The following is a 22,450-nucleotide window of genomic DNA, read 5'->3' on the forward strand; positions in this document are numbered from 1 at the left end:
GATGTTTCTCTCTCATCGATGTTTCTAACTCTCTATCTCTCTCCCTTCCTCTCTGTAAAAAATCAATAAAATATATTAAAAAAAAAAAAAAGATCATTGCTTTAGTCCCTCTACTCCTGGCCTACTTCCGTGTGAAAGCGTGAGGACAGAGGCTGCGTTCTTGTCCTAACACAATTCCCAGCCCAGGGCACCCTGCTTACTAACAGCAGCGGCCCAGGCCACTGTATTAGGTAACAGGGGCTTTCAGACTGTTCCAGGAAACCCTAAAGATATTTTGAGGGTTTGTAACAGATTGATTCAAATCTTTAGTAAGATCCACTATGGAAGCTGTCTACAGGCTGGCTTCAGGGAAAGAAAACCGTGCACATAACCATGCCCAGAGGAAGGCTGCAGTCCTGCATCCCAGCTGAGTTCATGCACCCTGCACTCAAATGAACGGGCACGTGTGGCTGAGCTGCCTCTGCTCACGCTCATTACTCCTATGGAAAGCTTTCATGTGTCCCATCGTGATGCCAATAGGTTTCCTGTGTCATTCTCTCATTTACATCATAAGCTTCCGGACCCCGTTTTAAGTATCTCAAATTGCAAGGTCAACTGTTACAAACCTGTCACCACTTGTGTATGTAAGTTCAGCTGAATTTCCTCCAAATCAACCAAAATACATAAGTAAATAGAATGCTAAAGTTGACTTAAACCCAAACTTTGTTGTGTTGTTTTAATCCTCACCCAAGGATATGTGCCCTGACCAGGAATTGAACCTGCAATCTTTTTGGTGTATGGGACTATGCTCCAATTGACTGAGCCACCCTGCCAGGGCTACAAATTCTGTATTAATCAAAACAACTTCATTTTTTTTTAAAGTCCTCATAGATGCTACATATAACATGGATGAACCTTGACAACCTTTTTCTTTAAAACATATTTATTGATTTCAGAGAAGGGAGATAGAAACATCAATGATAAGAGAGAATTATTGATTGGCTGCCTCCTGCACATCCCCTACTGGGGATAAAGCCCACAACCCAGGCATGTGCCCTTGACCGGAATCAAACTTGGGACTCTTCAGTCCGCAGGCTGAGGCTCTATCCACTGAGCCAAACCGGCTAGGGCAATTCATTGTTCTTTATAACAAGGAACTGTTATAACCTGACTTTAATAAGAAATTAAAGTACTCAATTTTCTATCTGCTTTACAGAGTGGAGTTCATCAAAAATTTTAATTTGGAAAAAAAAATTTGGGAGAAAAAGCTGTATTTCAAAACATTAAGAAACAGTCCTGCCCTGGGTGGTGTGGTTCAGTTGGAGTGTCCTCCTGTGCACCGAAGGATTGTAGGTTCAATTCCCAGTCAGGGAACATACCTAAGTTGTGGGTTCAATCTCCGGTCAGGGTGCATACGGGAGACAACTAATCAATGTTTCTCTCTCATGTCGATGTTTCTTTCTCTTGTCCTTCCTTTCTAAAATCAATAAAGTAAAAAAAATTAAAAGACCTCACAGTCCTAAAAAGTTTTAGAACAGGGGTGGGCAAACTTTTTGACTCGAGGGCCACAATGGGTTCTTAAACTGGACGGGAGGGCCGGAACAAAAGCATGGATGGAGTGTTTGTGTGAACTAATATAAATTCAAAGTAAACATCATTACATAAAAGGGTACGGTCTTTTTTTTTTTTTTAGTTTTATTCATTTCAAACGGGCCGGATTCGTGCCGCGGGCCGTAGTTTGCCCACGACTGTTTTAGAATGAAGTGGCCTTCATAACCAGGAAAGGGATTCAGGAGATAAACCATTCAGTAGAAGGCTCTGTGTAAAAATGTTTATTTGTACTAATGTTTAGAATACGGGAACTAAAGAAAGAAAAAAGACACAACTCCAAAGCAACAGTGAATGAGGGCCTGCCCATGGCCAAGGGGAAGGCCACACCAGGGTGTCCTAGCATGGAGTATCCCTCCCACTACGTAAGTGTTACCAAGCAGAAAACCGAGTTATCAGGGTGTGAAGACCTTACCAGCTGCTAGTGAGCGTGCAAGGGAAGAAAGGGAGGTCTATGTGGCTTCCCTGTGACCCAGGCCCCAGGATCCACAGAACAGGAGGCAGAGACTCTCAATTCAGTTAAGGGCAGGAGCTGAATACCCAGGTCCAGGAAGAACAAAAAGGGGATTACGGAGGTAGGCTTTTTTATCGAGTTAAAAAACAGGCACATTGTCCAACATCTCCCTGTGACCCCCAAGCGGCTGGCCTGGACCCCTGATGCTTCCTCTCCCCATAAAACCAAAGGGAATAAGGAAGGGAAGCAGAAGATAGGAAATTCCAAGAGTGGGGAATGCTGCAGTCACTAGAGACCATCTGTTGAGAGTAAGCCAGGTAAGCACAAGAATTAGGGTGAAGCTGCTACTCCCCCCAGATGGGACAGGGCAGAACGCAGAGGGTGACCAAGAACCTACTGGCTTGGGCAAAGGATCCTCAGTAGCAGGAACAGAAGGCTGCAGAGAGCCACTCCGAGGGAAGGGGGTGGTGAGGCTAAGCAGCAGGAAGGGCATGGAAAGCTCCTTGCAAGTTCTTCCTCAATTTACTCAGTTGCTCACTACCAGCTACTCCTGGTAAAGAGGTCCCAGCTTGACTCACCCCTGGGGGAAGGGAAAACCCTGGAGACCAGTGTGGAGGCAAAGCTGAGAGAGAAGTGAGCTGTTTCCTCCCACTCTTTCTCAGTGGACACCGTGTGAACCTGTGATCATCAGGGCCAGGGCCCAAGGCAGGCAAAGTGAATGCACTTCATGGAGAGCCATGAGAGGCTGGGCCCACAGGTACACCTTGGGGCATATGTTGCTCCGTTCTCCCTGAGGCCTGGGGCCAGAAGCAGTCAGAGCTGTCACTTTAGCTTGCTGCTGCCAAAGGCAAGTTGGCACCACCATCCCCCAGGTTCTCTGGACTTTTGAAAGAGAGGAGGAAGGGAAAATGGTTATGAAAAATAAGAGAGGAGGAAACAGCCCTAGATGTTTGGGGGAACAGGGGAATTGGCCACATCAAGAGGAGTTCTGGTTCTGGTAGATGGAAGCTTTCTCCTTCAGCAGGTCCAGACACAAGTGGCAGCTCCAACTTCCTACAGAGAAGCATAATGGGGTTAGGATGGCTCCCACACAATCTTAACCTGCTGTCCTTCCAATCCCCACACAACATCTCTGGTATCAGGATTGGCTACAGGCAGGATGGGAGACGTTCTGCATAGCAAAATTTCATAGTTATCCTGAACTGGGAGAAACTGCTAGGTCTTCAAATACCATGAAAAATCATTCTCAATGGCGATGAAAGAATCACCTGGAGGCCCGGCCAGCATGGCTCAGTAGTTGAGCATTAACCTATGAACCAGGAGGTCACGGTTCGATTCTCAGTCAAGGCACATGGCCAGGATCCGCAGTAGGAGGCGTGCAGGAAGCAGCTAATCAATGATTCTCTCATCACTGACGTTTCTCTCTCTCCCTTCCTCTCTCTGGAGCACACCCACGCCTTTCTTCCCTCTCGAGTGTGCATCTTTTCTCCCCTCAACTCTAAAGGTCCACACAGGACTTGCTCATGAATTCCTATAAAGGAGGGTTTAGCACAGAAACTTGGCCGGAAGGGGCCTTGTGGAGAGGTAGTCATTTTTTTTTTTTAATATATTTTATTGATTTTTTACAGACAGGAAGAGAGAGAGATAGAGAGTTAGAAACATCGATGAGCGAGAAACATCGATCAGCTGCCTCCTGCACGTCCCCCACTGGGTAAGTGCCCACAACCCAGGTACATGCCCTTGACCGGAATCGAACCCGGGACCTTTCAGTCTGCAGGCCGACGCTCTATCCACTGAGCCAAACCGGTTTTGGCGAGGTAGTCATTTTTAACCAGCGGGGAAACAGGCAGCGGCAGCTCATCTGGGCTAACCCTCTCACTCTGTCCCCAAGGCCCCCTTTTCTCTGACTTTTCAGTGAGTTCTCGCAGCCCCACTGTGGGTCACTTCTTCTCCATAACATTTCTCGCGAGCCAATGCAGAGCACCTAGGCTCGCTCTATTGCCTCTTCTATCCTAAGCACTTGCTTTGTGTCACTGTCTCCCGTTTTAATAAACATACTCTCAAAATAAAAAAACAACAAAATCATTCTTAGCTTGAAAGCTAATTAAACTAGGCGCAGCTAGATTTGGCTGTGGGGTAGTCTGCCAACCCCTGACCTAGAGCCTATGCCATCTGATGGCTTCTACGCCCCCTACCCCCTGCTGTGTGCAGCTCTCCAAAGGAAAGCCTTCTACAGTTAATATAGAATTTTATCAGTAAATTGATACTTTATGGTTAAAAAAGTAAAACACAGAATTCATTACTTCTCCCCAAAGTAGATTTCTAAACTCAGCATGACAGATGTCAAGAGCAGCTGCTAAAGACTCAGACTTTGTTAGTGGCCTGCTTCTCTTGGGGGGAGGGGAGGATCACTATTTGACCTTACAAGTTAGCTTACATCACATAGTGAGTCACTCTCTTGCCTGGAATGCTGGCCCCCATCCTCTGTGCACAGTAACAGCTTCTGGGCATTCACATCTGAGTAAGCTCATGAGTTTCTATAAAGGAGGGTTTAGCACAGAAACTTGGCCGGAAGGGGCCTTGTGGAGAGGTAGCCACTTTTGGTGCCATCACTGGTTTCTTCAAAGAGCTTCCATAAACGTGGAGCATTATTAAGCAAACTATTGAAGGCCCAGAGTGACCCATTCAGGCTCCAGGTTCAAGTCCCTTCCAGACTGGGTAGAAATGAACACTCCAATTTGTCAGGTTCAAAGAGCTGGTACCAAAACATCACTTCAGACAAGCCATGGAGTGAGTTTCCTGGACTAACTGGGGGAAAACAAATCACTCTTGTGGCAACTGTTCTCTGCTCGGTGTCTGCTCTCTCGGACTGTTGATGTTGTGTCTGCACATTTATCTGGTGATAATGTGCAATCATGACACATTTGAAGTTGAAATCCTAGGAAAGCATTCTAAACCGAGTGAAGGCAAAGTGCCTCCTCCCCAATTCGGAAGGATATATTACTGATAAGAGGACTCATCTATTATACAGGTGATGGTCCAAGTTACTAATAATTGTTCTGAGTAAAAGATCCAGGCGACCTACCTTCCGGAGGCTCAGACATGGATGGGGTAAGACAGTACATGTGGTAGCCACGATCACAGTCATCACAGAAGAGCAGCTGGTCCTAGAGAAGGCACGACAGAAGAGGAAGGGAGGAGGTGAATGACTGATGGGCCTCAGGTAGCCACTGGGGACAGATAGGAAGGAGAGCTATGTAGACACTGCTGCTACTTCCAAGAAAGATGAGGTAAGTGGCAGGTAAGGAGAGACATGGGCATCTCTGCATAGAAAACCACTGGTGCCCATCTCTACCCTATCAGCTGCCTAACTGATTTCCTGGTCCCCAGTGTCCCCTACAATCTATTTTCCACAGAGCGGCAAAGTTATCTTTATAAGACATGCCACATCACTGCCCTGATTAAACCCTCAGACCTGGTGATCCTGCCTTCCAATCTCATCTTCTACCTGCTCTCCCAATGCAAGAAGGCTCCACCCAGCTACACTGGTTTGTTCGCCTGAGGTCTTTGCTCTCGCTGTTCCATTCCTGGGAATGCCCCACCTCAAATCTTCTTGGATTGGCTCCTTGGTATCATCCAAACCTCAAAACCAACATCACCTCCTCAGAAAAGCCATCTCTGACTATCCAAGTCAGCCAGTTTCTCTCTGCCACATTATTGGTTTCATTTTCTTCATGGCACATCATAAAAATGTCGTTTCCTTGCTTATTCCCACAAGAATATAAATTCCATGAAACCAGGGACCTTGTCTGTCTTGTTTGGTGTGCTTAGTGTCTAGAACAGTGTCTGACACCACGTAGATTGTCAGTAAACACCTGCCAAACAAAGTTCCACCCAGGACGCTGGGAGGGGCATGCAGAGTTTGTCCCCTCTTACTGGAAAGCTCACTTTAGAGGGAACTGTGGAAAAAACAGTAAGAGCTGAGGAGTGTGCTTGGAGGGGCAGGGACACGCACGTCATTCTCGGAGGTGCCACAGATGTTGCAGCATTTGCACTCGATGCACTGCCAGCGGTAGGTCTTCACTGCTGCCATCATCACAGGCGTGAACTGCAGGCAAGACGGATGCCCTGTGGGGGGAGGAGCAAGTAAAACAGGAGCTGGAAATGGGGGCGAGGCGAGGTGACCTGGCTGACTGTGACAGCCACTGGACAAGTCAAGAGCCTCTTGGGGACTGGGTGCTGGCTGTGGCAGCCCTTGCCCTTGGAAGTACCTGAGCGGCCACAGTCAGAACAGGACACCAGCTCCTCGGGCTGTCCTGTCTTCTTGTTGATTTTTGAGTCCCCCAGGCAGAAGTCGCAGTAGTTGTTGGGCAGGGCCAATCCATCGGGACCCTTCTTGGCTACAGTGAGAAAGAAAGAACTCTGATACCCCTGGGGGCCTTGAGGTCTCTCACCATCCCCAAAAGGAGGGTTTTTCATAACCTCCTCCCATCCTCTTCCCACTCCTGCTTGTCCCACTTCTGACACCTCAGCTTACATTTCTGCTCCTCGGACCTCTGGGAGACGGGGGTGGGTGGCTGAGAGTCTTCCTTGTCCTCGCCCTCCTCCTCAGCCAAGTGGGAGTGGGCATAGTGATAACTGAGGCCTGGTCGGTTCTTGTAACGTTTTCCACAGACTGAGTGGGGAGAAGATTGCAGAGAAAGGTATTAGGACCCGAGAGTGCCACATCCCTCTCCCTCTAAGCTGTGGGCTCCACCTGAGGCAGAGACAACCACCCCACCCCAGTCAGCTCTGTTCTGGGACAGGCCTTTAGTGGCGGCAGCTTCTCCTTGGTCAGGAGCATCGGGCCCTGGGGTACTCCAGCTTCCATGGCTCTTCTCCCTGCTAAACCCCAATCCATGGCCACCTCTACTCTTCCACATTAGCTGTCTGTGAGACTAAGCCCGGGCCCCATCACCACTTGCCCTGGGAATAGTCTGGGGAGCTCCAGGTCAGAAAGGAAAGGGAATTTCTATAGTCTTGCAATATGATAGGGAGGAGAGGAAAGGTAAGAAAGATAATCCAAACTTTCCCCCGCCTCTTAGTAAATGAGGGAGGCTCGTATATATACCCCGTATATAACACGGAGCCCATCTCTGCCCAGTGGATAAAGGTTTAGGGCCTGGGTCTCTTGGGGATAACCTTTCAACTGAGTCTGCAAGGCAGCTGGCCCCCAAAGAAATTCAAAGACACTCCCAACCAATCAGTGCCCTGCCCAACCCCACCAACCAGCATGGAAAGCGATCTCCACGAGGCACCTTGTACTTTTGAGCAGTGATACCAAGAAGAGCCAGGGAGCCAGCAGGAAAGGAGTGGGAAGAGGATGGGAGGAGGAGTTGGCAGGACGATGGGAACATTAGCTCACCACCAAGTGGCTGTTTGGGGGAAAGGGGAGCAGAGGGATCTGTTTGTAACAGGTTTCTTATAATGCTTTTGAAGCCACCCCATGCAGTGGGCCTGAGCAGCCCTAGCAGCAAGTTTGTGGGACACAAGCAGTGGGAAAGGCAGCTTCCAGGACTGAGGATTGGAGCACAACAGAAGCCCATTGCTCCCATCCCCAAGCCATTCCAGAGATTTTTAAACCAGCATCACAGGAGATGAGAAAGGCAAGAGGAACAAGGGAGGAGGGAAAAAGGGATAGGAAAACCAAAAGTCTGAAAAGTTGAGAGAGCTACCTCTCTGGGGCGCTTTCGAGGTATGCTTTTGTTTGAAACTATCTGAAAGACAGAAAGAAAAGTCATGAGAAGAAGGCCTTGATATACTTGAGACAGGAGCAGCAGCAGCAGGAAAGCGGAGCAAACGAGAGAGAAACCTCAGCGGCGATGGTGCTCCCAGGGTGGAGGGACAGAAGTGGGAGGTCAGAGCAAAGGGGGAGAGAGAACAGACGTTGAAAAACTTGGTGGTGGACTTCTGGGGCCCTGGCTTGACTGGGGCCAGCAGACCTGGATGCCATCTATCAAGAGGCTGCTTCTGCCTGCTGTGTGTGGCCCCTTCACCAGCCCCCTCCCCCCAGGGGATAGCAGAAGTCTTTCCCAGAGCATGCAGGTCCCACCCACCCGGTAGTAGAATGCAAGGCCTCCTGAGGTCCCAGAGGAAATCAGTCAGCAGGCAGGACCAGAGTCCAGGCTTGTTTTACCGCTCTGAGCAAGAACACAGCCCTCCCTCCTCTCACATCCTGAGCAGGAGCTGGGTCCAAGGCAAGGACTACCCACCCACTCAGGAGGCACTCACTGTCACAGGCATAGGGTTTGTCTCGGTCCTCTAGGATGGAAGCGTCCAGTTTCTTACGGGCACTGCTAACACCTTTACCCTGCCAAAAAGAGCAAAAAGATGCTCTTACTAAGGTGTCTGGGCCTAAGGAGTTTAAACTCTCCTGGAAGTGGCTGCTAATCTCACTCAAATCCACAGGCTTCCCTGCCCCAGGCTGTAGGCAGCACCTTGGCCCCTCACCTTGGATTTCCCTTTGCCCCGACGCTTGGGAGTGTCTTCTTCATAGTCCTCATCATCGAGGTCATCCAGGAAGTCATCCGGTTCTAGGATCCGCTGAGTGGACAGGAGGATTTGGATTAGGATGGGCAGAAATTATGTACGTCCAAAAGCTCCCCCACAATGGCGGTGGCAAGGCTACCAGAACATCCTTTGTGACCTGGTCTCTCCACTCTAGCCTCATTTCCCACTGCTACCCCTCAACACCCTATAACCCTGCCCTTCTCCCTTCGATGTTTTGGGCTCGCCCTCCTCTGTGCCACTCATGTTGTTCCCCTAGCCTGGAATGCCCTTCCCACCATGTTCCCATACAGATTTCCGACACCCCACGTGACCATGCCCTCTCCTGCCTCTGATCTGCTGCCCCGGAAGCACGTTTATCGGTGGTCCCCTTCCAGCGCCTCACTTACTAGATTTAGAGCCTTCCTTCTTAACTGTGTGGACTTACGGGGGATTTTTGTTAACTGCTGTTTCAGCCTCTCTGTGTGAAATGGGGGCCACAGTACCTACTTCATAAGGTTGTATAAATTGGAGAAAATGATGGAAAAGCACTTAATACTGTGCCTGGAGTAATTTTAGCTCTTATTATTTTTATGTATAGTTTTATGTGCTTGTTGGCAGGGACCAGGTCTATTTCACTTATGTAACCCCAGGCACCCAAACACTTTTGTGACAGATGAATGAGGGAGAGTCTGAACTTAGAAGGAAAGGAGCGGGAAAGACAGTGAAGCTGGTCAGTACCCAGCACTAATTAGGGCCTCAGCAGAACTCCGGGGCCTGCCTCCTGGCCCACAGCTTGCCTCCGTTCTGATTATGCCTCTCATGAGGAGAAGGCTCCGTACCATCAAAGCTCCCTTAGCCAAAGTGTTAATGTTGTACCTTCCGTGCTCGACTGTTGGTCACAGGAAACTCGCCCAGGCTGTCATCATCAACACGGGGATCTGGGGCGCCCCGCTTCTCCAGGGGGTCAGTGCGCAATAGGGCCTCTAAACTACTGCCGTCCTGAGAGACCAGCCCCTCCTTCTTCAGGGTCTGGTCTGTGTCTGCAGGCAAGGTCAGGGTGAGGCAAGGCTCAGAGGGCTGAAAGCAGACCGCGCTGGTCTACAGAGTGCTAGGCCAGCCACAGGCCAGTCACTGTCTTCTGGTCTGTGGCTGCCCAGGAACCAAGACACCCTAATTCACTTGGCACCATAAATTATCTGTTTATCTGTCTCTTCTATTTGACCGAGTTCTATAAAGAAAGGATCACATCTTACTCATTTTGGTATCCTCACAGTCTAGCATTAGGACTGGTATATAACAGATCAGCAGGCCTACCATGCAGCAGGCCATGACCCTGCTCAGGAAGGAGTGGGCTTACCTGGTTTAATAGATGGGAAAGAAAGTCTTGGGTCCTCAGGAGGGTGGGCTCGCCGCTTTTTCCGCCAGCGCCGGGCAGGGTACGAGTACAGCTGCCCAGAGGCCAATCCTGTGGAAGGAAGAGAGAGAAGTCAAGCCCTAACCCAGTTCTAGAAAATAATATCGAACACTTTCTAGATGAATAGGCCCCAGGAGTTCTAGAGCAAAGGAAGAATATGGGCAATGCCGGGGGCGGGGGTGCGTGGGGTAATTTACAGAAAAGAAAAACAGATGTGAACTCAGGGGCCTTGGCTGACACAGAACTCTGCAGAAGCCCGATAACAGCCTCAGTCCTGCAGAAAGCCCAGATGCTGGTATAAACCTGTCTGCTTCTTCCTCCCTGGGCTTCTAATCATGGGGAGACCCTACCCATCCATGTGGAAAGCGGTAGGGAACCCTCTCAGCCGGCTCGCCCCTAAAACGAGGAAGCTTCCTCTTCCTTGTGCTCCTGAGTCTGAGCCTCACCTGGGCCCCGGTGTCGCTTTTCCATCCAGATATAACAGTTGCTCTGGGCTACTCCGGTCTGTGAGTCCAAGAAAGGCAGGCGCACGCTGCGCTCAGCACAGAGACGGGCATTGTAATTGTGGCACTGCTCCATGGCATCTTTGTAGTACTGCTCCCCAAGGCTGCAGGAAAGACAACCGTCAGGAGTGTGTCTGTGTGTTGGGGGTGAGGGGCAGGGCACAAGGTGCTGAACTATCCCTCACCCTTCCCATTTGCTTCTCCAGAGGCTCAAGGGTCTGGGAGACTGTTGCTTTGGTTCTATCTGCCTCCATTTCTGCCTCATGGGACACCAAGCCCCTTCACTAAGCCATTACAAGAAAGGGCACTTTACACATAAATGACTATTGGGAACACATGATTTCTTCATGCGTCTAATCAGACTTAAGTGTAATTCACAAAGAGAACAAACTAATGTTTATTTTGGGCCTTTCCTGAATCCAAACCTGGAGGCACTCAAGATGCTATTTCTAACAGGGGTCAAGAAAGAAATAAGAAAAAAAATGCTATATATTTCTCTTAACCCTTATCCTCTGAGAAGCAGTGGTTAGCTCCTTTTTATAAAAGCGGAAAGCCGAAACCGGTTTGGCTCAGTGGATAGAGCGTCGGCCTGCTGACTGAAAGGTCCCAGGTTCGATTCCGGTCAAGGGCATGTACCTGGGTTGCGGGCACATCCCCAGTAGGAGATGTGCAGGAGGCAGCTGATTGATGTTTCTCTCTCATCGATGTTTCTAACTCTCTATCTCTCTCCCTTCCTCTCTGTAAAAAATCAATAAAATATATTAAAAAAAAAAAAAAGCGGAAAAGAGTTCAACAAGGTTTGGAAGACCTACTAAAACATTGTTAGCAAACTACAGTATATCTATAAATGCAATTCTATTTAGCCATAAAGAAAGAAGAAAGTTCTTCATGTACTGATATTGAATAATCTCCAAGACAACTAGAAAAAGGAAAAAAATAGCAAGGTAAGGTGTTGAGAAGTGTTACAGGATGCTACCATTTATGGAACAAAGAGGAGGAAAAGAAACTGTAGGCCTCCAGGGAGAAAAACCAGGTGACTAGGGGACTTATTAATTCTGTATACTAAATTTAGGGTCCATGAAAAACACCTGAAAAAACGTGAACTTCCTTGAAAACTACTCTCTCTCTCTTTTTTAAAGGCTATTATTTTAATTTACCAACATCCAATATGTACTTTGTTTTTGAACATATAATTGCAGAAAGTAATGATCAACTTTACTTTTGCAGGGAACACTCAGTTATCTCAAATTATATATTGCAAAATTATAAAGGAATTGTTAAACCCACATTAATTCATGTTGATATAAATTTAGGAGATATGCACATAACAAATTTTTAAAAATGAGTGTAGTAAATTAAAAGTAAATAGTAATGGTGCTTCTGTTCCTAAAATATGATACATTGGGACATGTTCCTTAAAAATGTGCTTAGAGCCCTAGCTGGTTTAGCTCAGTGGATACAGAGTTGGCCTGCGACTGAAGGGGTCCTGGATTCGATTCCAGTCAAGGGCACATGTCCAGGTTGCAGGCTCGATCCCCAGCAGGGGGCGTGCAGGAGGCAGCCAATCAGTGATTCTCTCTCATCATTGATGTTTTTCTCTCTCCCTCTCCTTTCCTGTCTGAAATCAATAAAAATATTAAAAGTAAAATAAATTATATTTGATTGGCTGCCTCCTGCACGCCCCCCACAGGGGATGGAGCCCACAACCTGGGCATGTGCCCTGACCAGGAATCAAACCTTGATCTCTTGTGTCATAGGTCAATACACAACCACTGAGTCACACTGGTTGGGCTCAATTTGAAATTGTAATCAAGGGTAAACCTTTAAGTGGTCTAAAAAGCTAGAATACTGCACAGTGCCAGGGGTTATCTGGTTCTAAGCATGTATATGGAAACAATGTTGTTCTCATCCTTTAGGGCTTAATAAGCACTTTAGCCCTGGAGCTTAAACGATAACAATTCATATTTATATATTTGATCAATCTTAAAATAAACAGGGCAGAGATGACTTCTTTCTCAAAGTATCTCCAGTACCAATGAAGATGTCTGGGCATCTTGATTTGACTTGGGAGTAAAAAGACCTGACTTGGCTAAAAGTCATCAAATGTGAACACTGAGTCAAACCATGGGATCTCCAATTCCTCTGCTATAGACAGGGGAAGCTGGACTAGATAAGTTCCAACATATTCCACGAGAGGAGACTCAGGAAAAGCTGAACAGAGTAGGCCTGTGTTGCTTATGTCCCTATCTTGAGCTACATCAACAAACCCTTCTGGAATCTGAGGGGGGTTCACTGAGCAGCTGCAATCGACCACTTAGGCTCAGCTTAGCATGTTGCCAGCAATTGAAAGTCACACCACACACAAGGCAGTGACACCACAGGACAGCCTGGCGTGCTTCAGCGAGCTGTGGTGGCTGTGATGTGAGGCAGCCATAAACCTCGTGTTGGAGTGGAGGAATGAAACAGGCTCACATTTGCTGGCCTTTAGGAGGCAGCCGCGTCCTCACAATACAGAGGAAACCGGGATAAACAAGGCTGAGTGCAGCAGCTCCTTTGTTTCTGCTGATGGGAATTGATACTGACACTGCAAGGCAAATGGAAGGAAGGGCCAGGCTGGCTGAGAGCTGCAAAGTCAAAGCAAGGAGGCTGGAACAGTTGGAGGGGAATGGGTGAGAGATGGTTACCAAAGTTCTTATGAGTTAAGTGAAATTTCAGAAGATGGGACAAAGTGTCTTGTGAGTAAGAGAGGTGGGAATAAAACAAGTTGGGGGGAGAGAGGACCTGATCAGGACAAAGCAAGAGAGAATGAGAGAGCTCTAAAAACTTAAGAGTCCTATCGTGAGAAATTTCAAGCTAACTTAATTCTCTTAATCTTGTTACCTAACAGGTTTCAAAACTAGTCAGCAGCCACAGATATTTACTACTATTACTTTACCCTAGTAAATACCTTAAAGATTGTTTCAATTATGACACCACATTTGGAGGCACACAGAATTTCTAAATAGGAAAATTCTTCCCCCAGAACAAGATGTAAGTCAGAGCCAGCTGGTGTGGCTCCGTTGGTGCAGGCGATGGTCTCAGGTTGGATTTGCCTGGGTTTTCTGGCTCCATCCCCAATGGGGGGCATGCAGGAGGTGGCCAACTGATGTTTCTATCTCTCCCACTCCCTTCCTCTCTCTCTAAAAATCAAATTTAAGTTGTTTTTTTTAAAAGATGTAAGCTAGAAAAGATGAGCTAGTAGTCCTAACCTTGATGTATAACCTCAGAAGCTATCAGAAGACTAGGCACACCATGATCAAGAAAAGCTATGGAAAAGCATCTTTTTCCAGGTGGGAATGGTACTGAAAGAATGGAAGCCCCTTTTAAAGGGAAAGTTTTGTAGGAACATGTATTGTGATCCACAGCCCTCTGCAGCTAGAACCAAGGAAGACAATGCTGGTTTCTCATTACTGGTACTCAGGAGCCAGTGGCTGGTGACCCTCCCAATCTCTACAGCTCTTGAAAGAGAAAGAAGATGTCATGCTCTATTTAAATGGGCAACCCCTTACTTCTAACACTACACAAAAGGGTTGGCAACCCTATTTCCCTGAGGAAAGTCTTTCAACATAAAAAATCTCACTACAGCCTAGCCAGCATGGCTCAGTGGTTGAGTGTCGACCTATGAACCAGGAGGTCAGGGTTCGATTCCTGGTCAGGGCACATGCCCGGAGGCAGCCAATCAATGGTTCTCTCTCATCACTGATGTTTCTGTCTCTCTTTCCCTCTCCCTTCCTCTCTTAAATAAAAAATATATATTTTTAAAATCTCCCTACATATAACTCTCAAAATCTAGGCGAGCCTGACATTCCCCCAGTATAGTAAGATTTCCAAGGTTATTAGCTGTATTTTTTCGGGAAGCACGAAACCAGTGTAAAACCTCCCCTTACCATGGGATGGGGGAGTCAACAAAGAGAAAGGCAGACAAAGAAAGAACGAACATCCGCATCAGGAAAAATAAGTAAACAAGTGGCAGATCAACAGCATCGTTGCTACATGGAGGGACATGTCAGTGTGCAGAGAGAGCGGGAAACCGGAGCGGGCAGATCAGAGGGAGACAATAACGTTGGGAGGATGGATGGCTGAAAGCAGGGGGATCCAGCTAAAAGCAAGTAAAAAAAAACCAAAACACAAAACCACAGGAGGAGGAGAAGGCACTTAGCTTAATGGAAGTGGGAAAGCATTCGGAGGAAAAGGCTCGGGGCAGGCAGGGAGGAGAGGCAGCTCCTCTCACTGAAAGGCTCCTGGGGAGAGTGGCTCGGCCCCCCACACAGACACACAGACACAGACAGACAGACAGACAGGCAGGCAGGCAGGCAGGCAGAAGCGGCGAGTCCCCGCACAGTTCCCCAGCCTCTCCCCGGCCACCCACTCGGCACCCCAAAGCCCCGGCTAGACACCTGGACCCGCTCAGGGTTCCGACCCGGCACCAAGCCCCGCTGAAGGGGGCCGCTCCGCCCGCCCCGCCCCGGCGTGCACCCCTTTCTACACTCATGCAGGTTCCTCCTCGGGGAGGAGGCCGGTCCAAGCAAGTCCCAGCGCATCTGCCACTCGCAGCTCCCGGCCTTTCTCCGTTTCCCCAGCAACGATGAACTCTGCTCGCCACCTGCCCCGCACAGGGGGCTGCCCACCGCGGAGACCCCGGCCCATCGCCGCTCCAGGCGGCACCGCGTCGGTCCAGAGCCCGGGTGCGATGCCGGGATGCGCCGACGCAAAGCCCTTCCCCTGAGTTCCTGCCCTCGCGTCCCCGGCTCTTCCACACATTCCTCCCGGGGATGCTCTTGGTGCTGGGGACCTGATACCCAAGACCCCCACCCCCACGTCACGCAGCTGTTCAGAGAAAAAGAAAAAAAAACAGTCCCGCGATGCTGAACCGCGCAGAGCTGCCGAGCCGGCTGCGGGCAGCCAGCGGGAGGGACCGGTGACCGGCTCCGCGGGGACCGGGTGGGTCCCGGGCCGCCCTCGCCAGGCTCCCCGGGCTGCGGCGTCTCGGGAGCGACCCCGGGACAGTGTCTCTCGGACGCAACACGGGCGCCACGCTCTGCAAACCGCCGGCTGAAGGAATGCTCAGACCGCACTGCCCCGCCGCGCCCAGGGCGGCTGCCCGCGGGGGGCTCCCGAGTGCCCCTCGGGGCCTCCACAAGTTTCCAAAGAGGCGCAACGTCTTCTCCGGACTCTCCTGCTGCCCTCCCCCGGGGGAGTCGCAACCCGGCCTTCCCGGCACGTCCCTCTCTTCGCCTCGTCCCTTCCCGCGCCACCCTCTCCTCCCCGGCCCCTTCCAGGACCGCCCGGCCCAGGAGAGAAAGAAACGGCCACTCACAGCTTCACTACATTCTCCACCACGGCCGCCATCTTCCCTGCGCCTCTCCCTCAGGCCGGGAGGCCCGAGCCACAGCGCAGGCGCGGGGACCTAACGGGGACCCAGCTTCCTAGTCCCTCTGCGCAGGCGCCGTCCGAGCGCGCGCCCTCGAGAGCGAGCGACGGAAGACGGGCTCGCGGGGCCGAGGAGCCCGACGCGCAGGCGCAACGGACGCGCGCGCGCCCCGAGCCGCCCGCTCCAGCCCTGCCTTCTCCATTGGGAGGAGGGGAGGAGGGGGAGGAGGGTCTGGCCGGGTCAGATAGGAGAAAGCGTGGCTGATGAAGACTGGCAGGCCCTTTCCCTAACTGGGGCTCAGTGGTTAGAGCGTTGGCCTGGACTGAAGGGTCCCAGGTTCGATTCCGGCCAAGGGCATGTACCTTGGTTGCGGGCACATCCCGAGTAGGAGGTGTGCAGGAGGCAGCTGATCCATGTTTCTCTCGCCCCCTCCACCAAGTTCTGAGCTTCCCTCCTGCACCTACCCCCCTTTCTGTACCACTCATTTCTCCTGCACTGTCGAATCATGCACATGCGTGTACAAACATGGCTTAGTATCCTTTAAAAAAAAAAAGCAAAGCCCTTCCTTGAGTCCATGTCTGCCTTCAATTATCACCCCATTTCTTTCACCTTTTCATAGCCAATGTTCTGTTTATACTTCCTATCTCTGTTGACTTATTTCCAAGTCTTTCTGCCTAATTGAATGGGGGTTTTGTTCCCACCAAGTCACTTGAAACAGCTCCTAACAAAGTCATCATTTCAACAATTTAGAGATCTCTTCTCTGTCCTCAAGAGCCTGTCAACTCCCATGGCACCAGTGACCAGTCCCTCCTTTTTCCAACTGTGCTCCAGGTTTCTGAAGCATGCACCTGGCTGTCCCATCACACTGTCAGCCCAGCAGCCTACTTTCTTGACTCGCTGTCCTCTGTTCCACCTATAACTATCAGAGCTTGGTTTTTGGTCCTTGTCATATACCTATTTCATCAATTCCAAGATGCACCTGCCCTCTCACCCATTTTTAATATTTCAGAATCAGGACATGTCTTGCCATCACGGTGCCTTAAAATTGCTTGGCAAATGAGAGCTGTGAGATATTTGTCATTATGTACCTTGAACCAAACTTGCAGAATAGATGTCAGAGCTCGATATACTCTTCTACCTCTGGGAGCCAAATGGTTGTGGGGACAAAGGGTATCAGAGTTGACTCCAACCCAGGAATCAAAAGTATGTGATATGGACTAAATGCTTGTGTCCCCCCCCCCCCCCAGCGTTCATGTTGAAGCCCTAACCCCAATGTGATGGTGTTTGGAGGTAGAGCCTTTGGGAGGTAATTAGGTGGAGATAAGGTCATGAGGGTAGAACCCTCATGATAGGGATTAGTGCCCCTTTAAGAAGATAGAGCCCCAGCTGGTTTTGCTCAGTGGATAGAGAGTCAGCCTGTGGACTAAAGGGTTCCTGGTTCCATTCCAGTCAAAGGTATGGACCTCGGTTGCAGGTTCTATCCCTGGCCCCATGTGGGAGGCAACCAATCAATGTGTCTCTCTCACATCAATGTTTCTCTGTCTCTCGCCCTTTCTTCTGCTCTCTCTAAAAATCAATAGGTAAATATCCTCAGGTGAGGATTAACGAGAGGAAAAAAAAAAGATGTTGCTGTATTAAATATACTAGTGGCCCGGTGCACGAAATTCATGCAGGGGGGTCCCTCAGCCTAGCCTGCACCCTCTTCAATTGGGGACCCCTTGGGGGGTGTCCAACTACAGTATGGAACCGCTGGCTCCTAACTGCTCACCTGTCTGCCTCCCTGATCGCCCCTAACTGCCTCTGTCTGCCTGCCTGATTGCCCCTATCCTCTCTGTCTGCCTACCTGATCACCCCTAACTGCCTCTGCCTGCCTTTCTGATTGCCCCTAACTGCCCTCCCCTGCCGGCTTGATCTCATCCCCAACTGCCCTCCCCTGCCGGCCTGATTGTCCCTAACTGCCTCTGCCTTGGCTCCCACCACCATGGCTTTGTCCAGAAGGAAGTCGGATGGCCGGTAGACCTGGTCTAATTAGCATATTACCCTTTTAGTAGTATAGATAGATAGATAGATGGCAACCCAGCACTGACTACAGGACTGACTTCCAGTCACTGGTCGACCTTTTCAGTCGTTTCGGACGTTATGGACCCTGAGTTTTTATATATCAAGATAGTTTCTATTAGAAGAAGAAGAAGAAGAAGAAGAAGAAGAAGAAGAAGAAGAAGAAGAAGAAGCAGCAGCAGCCAGAGATATCTCTCTCCATGAAGACACAACAGAAGGCAGATGTCAACAAGGCAGGAAGTGGGCTCTCACAGGAGGCAAATACGCTGGCGCCATGATCTTGGACTTCCCAGCCTCTGGAACTGTGAGAAGTAAATGTCTGTTATTGAAGCCACCCAGTCCATGGTATTTTGTTACAACAGTCTGAGCTGACTAACAGAATGCTATCAATAAAGCTGAACATTCACATAGTCTATGATTCATCGTTTCCAATTGTGAATCTACACACCAAGAAGAAAATACAAGAATGTGCACAACAGCATTCATTGTAATAGCCCTAAACTGGAAACGTCTCAAATGCCCACAACAGCAGAATGGATTAAACAACAATGAAAAGAGCAAACTATTGCTATACAACAACATGAATCAATCTCAGAAACTTAATGCTGAATAGAAGAAACCAATTTTAAAAGAGGACATCTTGTACGATTCCATTTATATAAAGTTACATAAACAGACACACTATGGGGCTACAAGTCAGGAGAGCGTTGCCTTTACAGGGACAAGGAGGGGCATGAGTTGGCTACTGGGGTGCTAGTAATGTTCCTTTTCTTCGTTACATAGGTTTGTTCACTTTGTAAAAATTAATTGAACTACACAAGATTTGTGCACTTCTCTGCATTTATAATTCAATAAAAAATTTTAAATGAAAAGTATTAGTATTAATAAGTAGGCTAGTTCTATCTCATTGGAAAGGCAGTTTATGAGCCCAGCATCAATGGCTTTCCGTTCTTTTAGGGTCCTTTTAAGAAATGCTATCTCACTGAATAATAGGTACTCTATATGCTCAGAATCAGCGACCAGTCATACAGTGTTTCTCTTGCAGACAGAAACCAAGGAGTGGGAGTAGGGGGTGCAGCCACTTGCCATCTGAACTAAAGACTTTTGCAAAATGTTTCCTGTGCCTGCAAGTCGGTTCTGGCTCTGGCTGATCCAGAGCCTTTAAGGACCAAAGGGAGTTATGTTGCCACCAGGGGGCACAATATGGTTTCTCTAAATTAGGAGCTGAGCTTGCCAATGGGTCATTTTGCACTCTACACCCACTGGGCAAGAAAGGAAAAAGGGGGGACTACTCTCGGCTGGGGTGATTGTTACTAATTGATAAGCAGTTAAAGGACTGCTATTATTCAGGGGGAGAAGAAATATAAATGAAGCCCAGGGGATTTTCTTTTCTTTTCTTTTTTTTTTTTTTTTAATATATTTTATTGATTTCCACAGAGAGGAAGGGAGAGAGATAGAGAGTTAGAAACATCGATGAGAGAGAAACATCGACCAGCTGCCTCCTGCATATCCCCCACTGGGGACGTGCCCGCAACCCAGATACATGCCCTTGACCGGAATTGAACCTGGGACCTTTCAGTCCGCAGGCCGACGCTCTATCCACTGAGCCAAACCAGTTTCGGCTTTTCTTTTTTTTTTTAAAGAAATTTCAATCGTTGTACTGTTGATAATTGGCTCTGTTGACTAATGAGTTTGCCAACCACTCTAGACGAGTCTCAACTGGGCTGACGGGGCACTTCAAGTCTGCCACGTATCTGTTCCATGCCAGTAGGCTACCTCAGGACTGGCCTCATGGAGATGACAGAAACACAAGAAAGAGCAAGGCCTCTCGAGTTGTAGACTTAGAAGCACCATACTTGCACTTCTGCTTCATTCTATTACCCAAAGCCAGGCACATGGTCAAGTCCAGAGACAGAGGCAGAGGACACTTCAAAGTTAAATGCCCAAGGGGGTGGATGCAGAGAGGGTAAAAGATCATTCAACCCATCAGCAAGACCTATCAATTCTACCTTAGAAGTACTTTCCACACCTGTCCAATACTCCTTCTATCTTATTGCTCCCACCACTTCAGTTCACCATGATCTCTCTTACCTATCACCACCTGACTGCTCTGTCCAAATCTTTCTTGTCCATTCCTCCTCAGACCATTCTCAATGCAGCAATGAGAATAAACCTAAAAAGAAAACCTGCTCTGACCACTCACTTAATTAAGTCTGCCAAATGGTTTCCTATTGTTCTCAGGATAAAGGTAAAAATCCTGACTAAGGCCTGAATTGTTTTCAATTTTCAATGGAGTGGTTATTTGAAAGCAAATAGGTGAACCTGGCGAAAGGGAGAAAGAGAGTGAAGAGGGAATGTGAGAAAGAGAGGCTTTGTAATGATTTCCATGTGAAGACAGCCTGGGACCCCTGTCTCAAACCTCATCTCCTTCCATCCTTTCTTTCACTTTGTCGTTGGAACACATCATAATTCCCCAACTTGTACACTATTTTAAGCCTGTGGGGTCTTACTTGGACTGCTCTGTGTCCAAGTAGAGAAGTAGAGTTCTTTCTCCCTCCTTTTGGTACGGCTTGAAAACCCTCTGCCTTATCCCTTAAAAAAAAGAGAGAGAGAGAGAAGAGCATAGATTGGTTTGGCTCAGTGGATAGAGGCCTGCGGACTGCAGGGTCCCAGGTTTGATTCCAGTCAAGGGCAGAGGATGACTACTTTTTGGAGTTTAAAGTCTAGAACAGATAGACATTAATAATCTCACAAATACAACCTCACAAACTGCTCCAAATATTTTTTTATAAATGCCCTGTTTATGATGTTAACAGAAACTACGAGTCAGGGAAGGGTTCTTATTTGTATTGTTGTCTTAAGTATGAGCCTGAGTTAACCAAATGAGCAGAGTAGGAAGAAGAATACTCCTGGCAGTGGAAAAGCATATGCGGGACTCTGGGGGTTGAGGGAGCAAAGGACTTGAGAAACTGAAAGGCTATGAATCAGGCTGGGGTATCCGCAGAGCTGCATTTGGGGGGGGGGGGAACCAGAACATGGACAGGCACATCTTCAGCTAAGAAGGATGGAGCTCCAACCATGGTTGGGGATGGAGAAAGGCAAAACTCTTTGGAGGCAGTGTTATATGCAGGAGAAATGAAATCAGAGAAGGAGACTCTCAGAGGTGAGAAGCCGTCCTGGAACAGGAGGAGGCCTAAGGAGAAAGATGTTGAAGATTAGCTTGTAAATGAAGTGAGGGTATTAGAGACCTGCTTTCTTTGATGCCAGTTACAAAATCCAGGAGCTTAATAGGGTCCTGTGGGACCCTGTGGGATTAAACAAGCCTTTTGAAAGGCCCATCATAAAGGAGAGTGGACAAGCAAATTCCTGCCAGTCCCATTGTCCTTTATAATGAAAGCACCTGCTTTTTCTCCTCCACCCCAGAGCCTGAAGGCCACATTGGCTAGTTCGTCAACACATGACTACATCTATGGCGATGAAGAGAATGACTAGCTCCATTCCCATTTTCATGAAGTTTATGGAGAAGTGGGAGAGACTCTCAATGAAATAATCACAAATGTGATCAGTGTGATGAATAAATGATCCAGGTAGCTATATTTCTGATAGTCTGAGAAGTCAGTGGTTGGTGGTGGTTGCCTTGGGGACATTTAAAATAAGACCTAAAGAATGAGAGAGGATTAGGCGGGTGAACAGTGGCTGGTAGGGTGGGCTAGGACGGTTGAATGTGGGAAATAATGTGCACAGAGCCTGTGATGGGAGGTACTATAAACAGTACAAGGAATGGACAGAGGGTGTGTGTGGCTACAGAGAAGAGGTCCATTGAGAGAATAAACCAAAAAGATCACCAAGGTTTGGACTATGTGGGGTTTTCAGCCATGGTCCAGTGAGTCACTCTCTCCCAAGGTAAACAGGTGAATATAGAGAGATTTACACCAGACAATGGCAACAGCTGAACATTTTAATTGCCTTGGGTGCTATATCTCAGAGGAGCATAGGACAGGAATTCTTGTTCCAACCAGAGTCTGGGTCTCACTTTGAGGGAAAGTACCCAATAGCTATGAGAAGAAAGAAAGTACACAGGTGACACAGAACCTGGCTGGAGATTCTGGCTAGAACCTGGCTAGAGAACCTGGCTAGGCTGCTGATCAACTGAACGCTGTCTCCGTGTCATTCCTTCTTCGCCGACTCCGTCCACACCTTTGGGAACCCCTGGACCTGCTGGGGCTGGACCCCAACAGATGGCACCCGAACAGGGACTTGAACCCTGGACGCCTGAACAGGATTCCCCTAGGTAAGCTCCCCCACACTCGGGACGGATAGGACTCCACTGTAGGAAGAGGGTGGATAGTCTTCACTGACTCCGTCCACACCTTTGGGAACCCCTGGAACAGGATTCCCCTAGGACAGACATGTGAGCGGCGCGCTCTCATCCAGGGAGCATCAGCCCCGTGAGCAGCCTGCCTCGAGCCTAAGAGCAGCAGCCTCATGTGGCCTGC

At 48.7% G+C, this 22,450-nt stretch overlaps 1 protein-coding gene across 2 annotated transcripts; it reads right to left on the minus strand.

Annotated features, from left to right (window-relative positions):
• Positions 1-1,796: 1,796 nt before the first annotated feature.
• On the minus strand, positions 1,797-15,992 carry DPF2 (double PHD fingers 2). 2 transcript variants are annotated; one of them, XM_059710126.1, is made up of 12 exons: positions 15,843-15,992; positions 10,430-10,590; positions 9,927-10,034; positions 9,446-9,609; positions 8,531-8,623; positions 8,312-8,390; positions 7,756-7,797; positions 6,579-6,716; positions 6,313-6,441; positions 6,057-6,169; positions 5,127-5,208; positions 1,797-3,094 (listed from the first exon to the last, which is right to left on the minus strand). In XM_059710126.1, exons 1-12 carry the CDS (start codon positions 15,872-15,874, stop codon positions 3,018-3,020), a joined length of 1,218 nt encoding a protein of 405 aa, XP_059566109.1. In that variant the 5' UTR covers positions 15,875-15,992; the 3' UTR covers positions 1,797-3,017. The 2 variants fall into 2 exon arrangements, with proteins under 2 accessions (XP_059566109.1, XP_059566110.1); XM_059710127.1 differs by lacking the exon at positions 7,756-7,797.
• Between the last annotated feature and the right edge of the window lie 6,458 nt (positions 15,993-22,450).

Source organism: Myotis daubentonii, chromosome 9, assembly GCF_963259705.1.
Source record: "Myotis daubentonii chromosome 9, mMyoDau2.1, whole genome shotgun sequence".
Lineage (NCBI taxonomy): Eukaryota > Metazoa > Chordata > Mammalia > Chiroptera > Vespertilionidae > Myotis > Myotis daubentonii.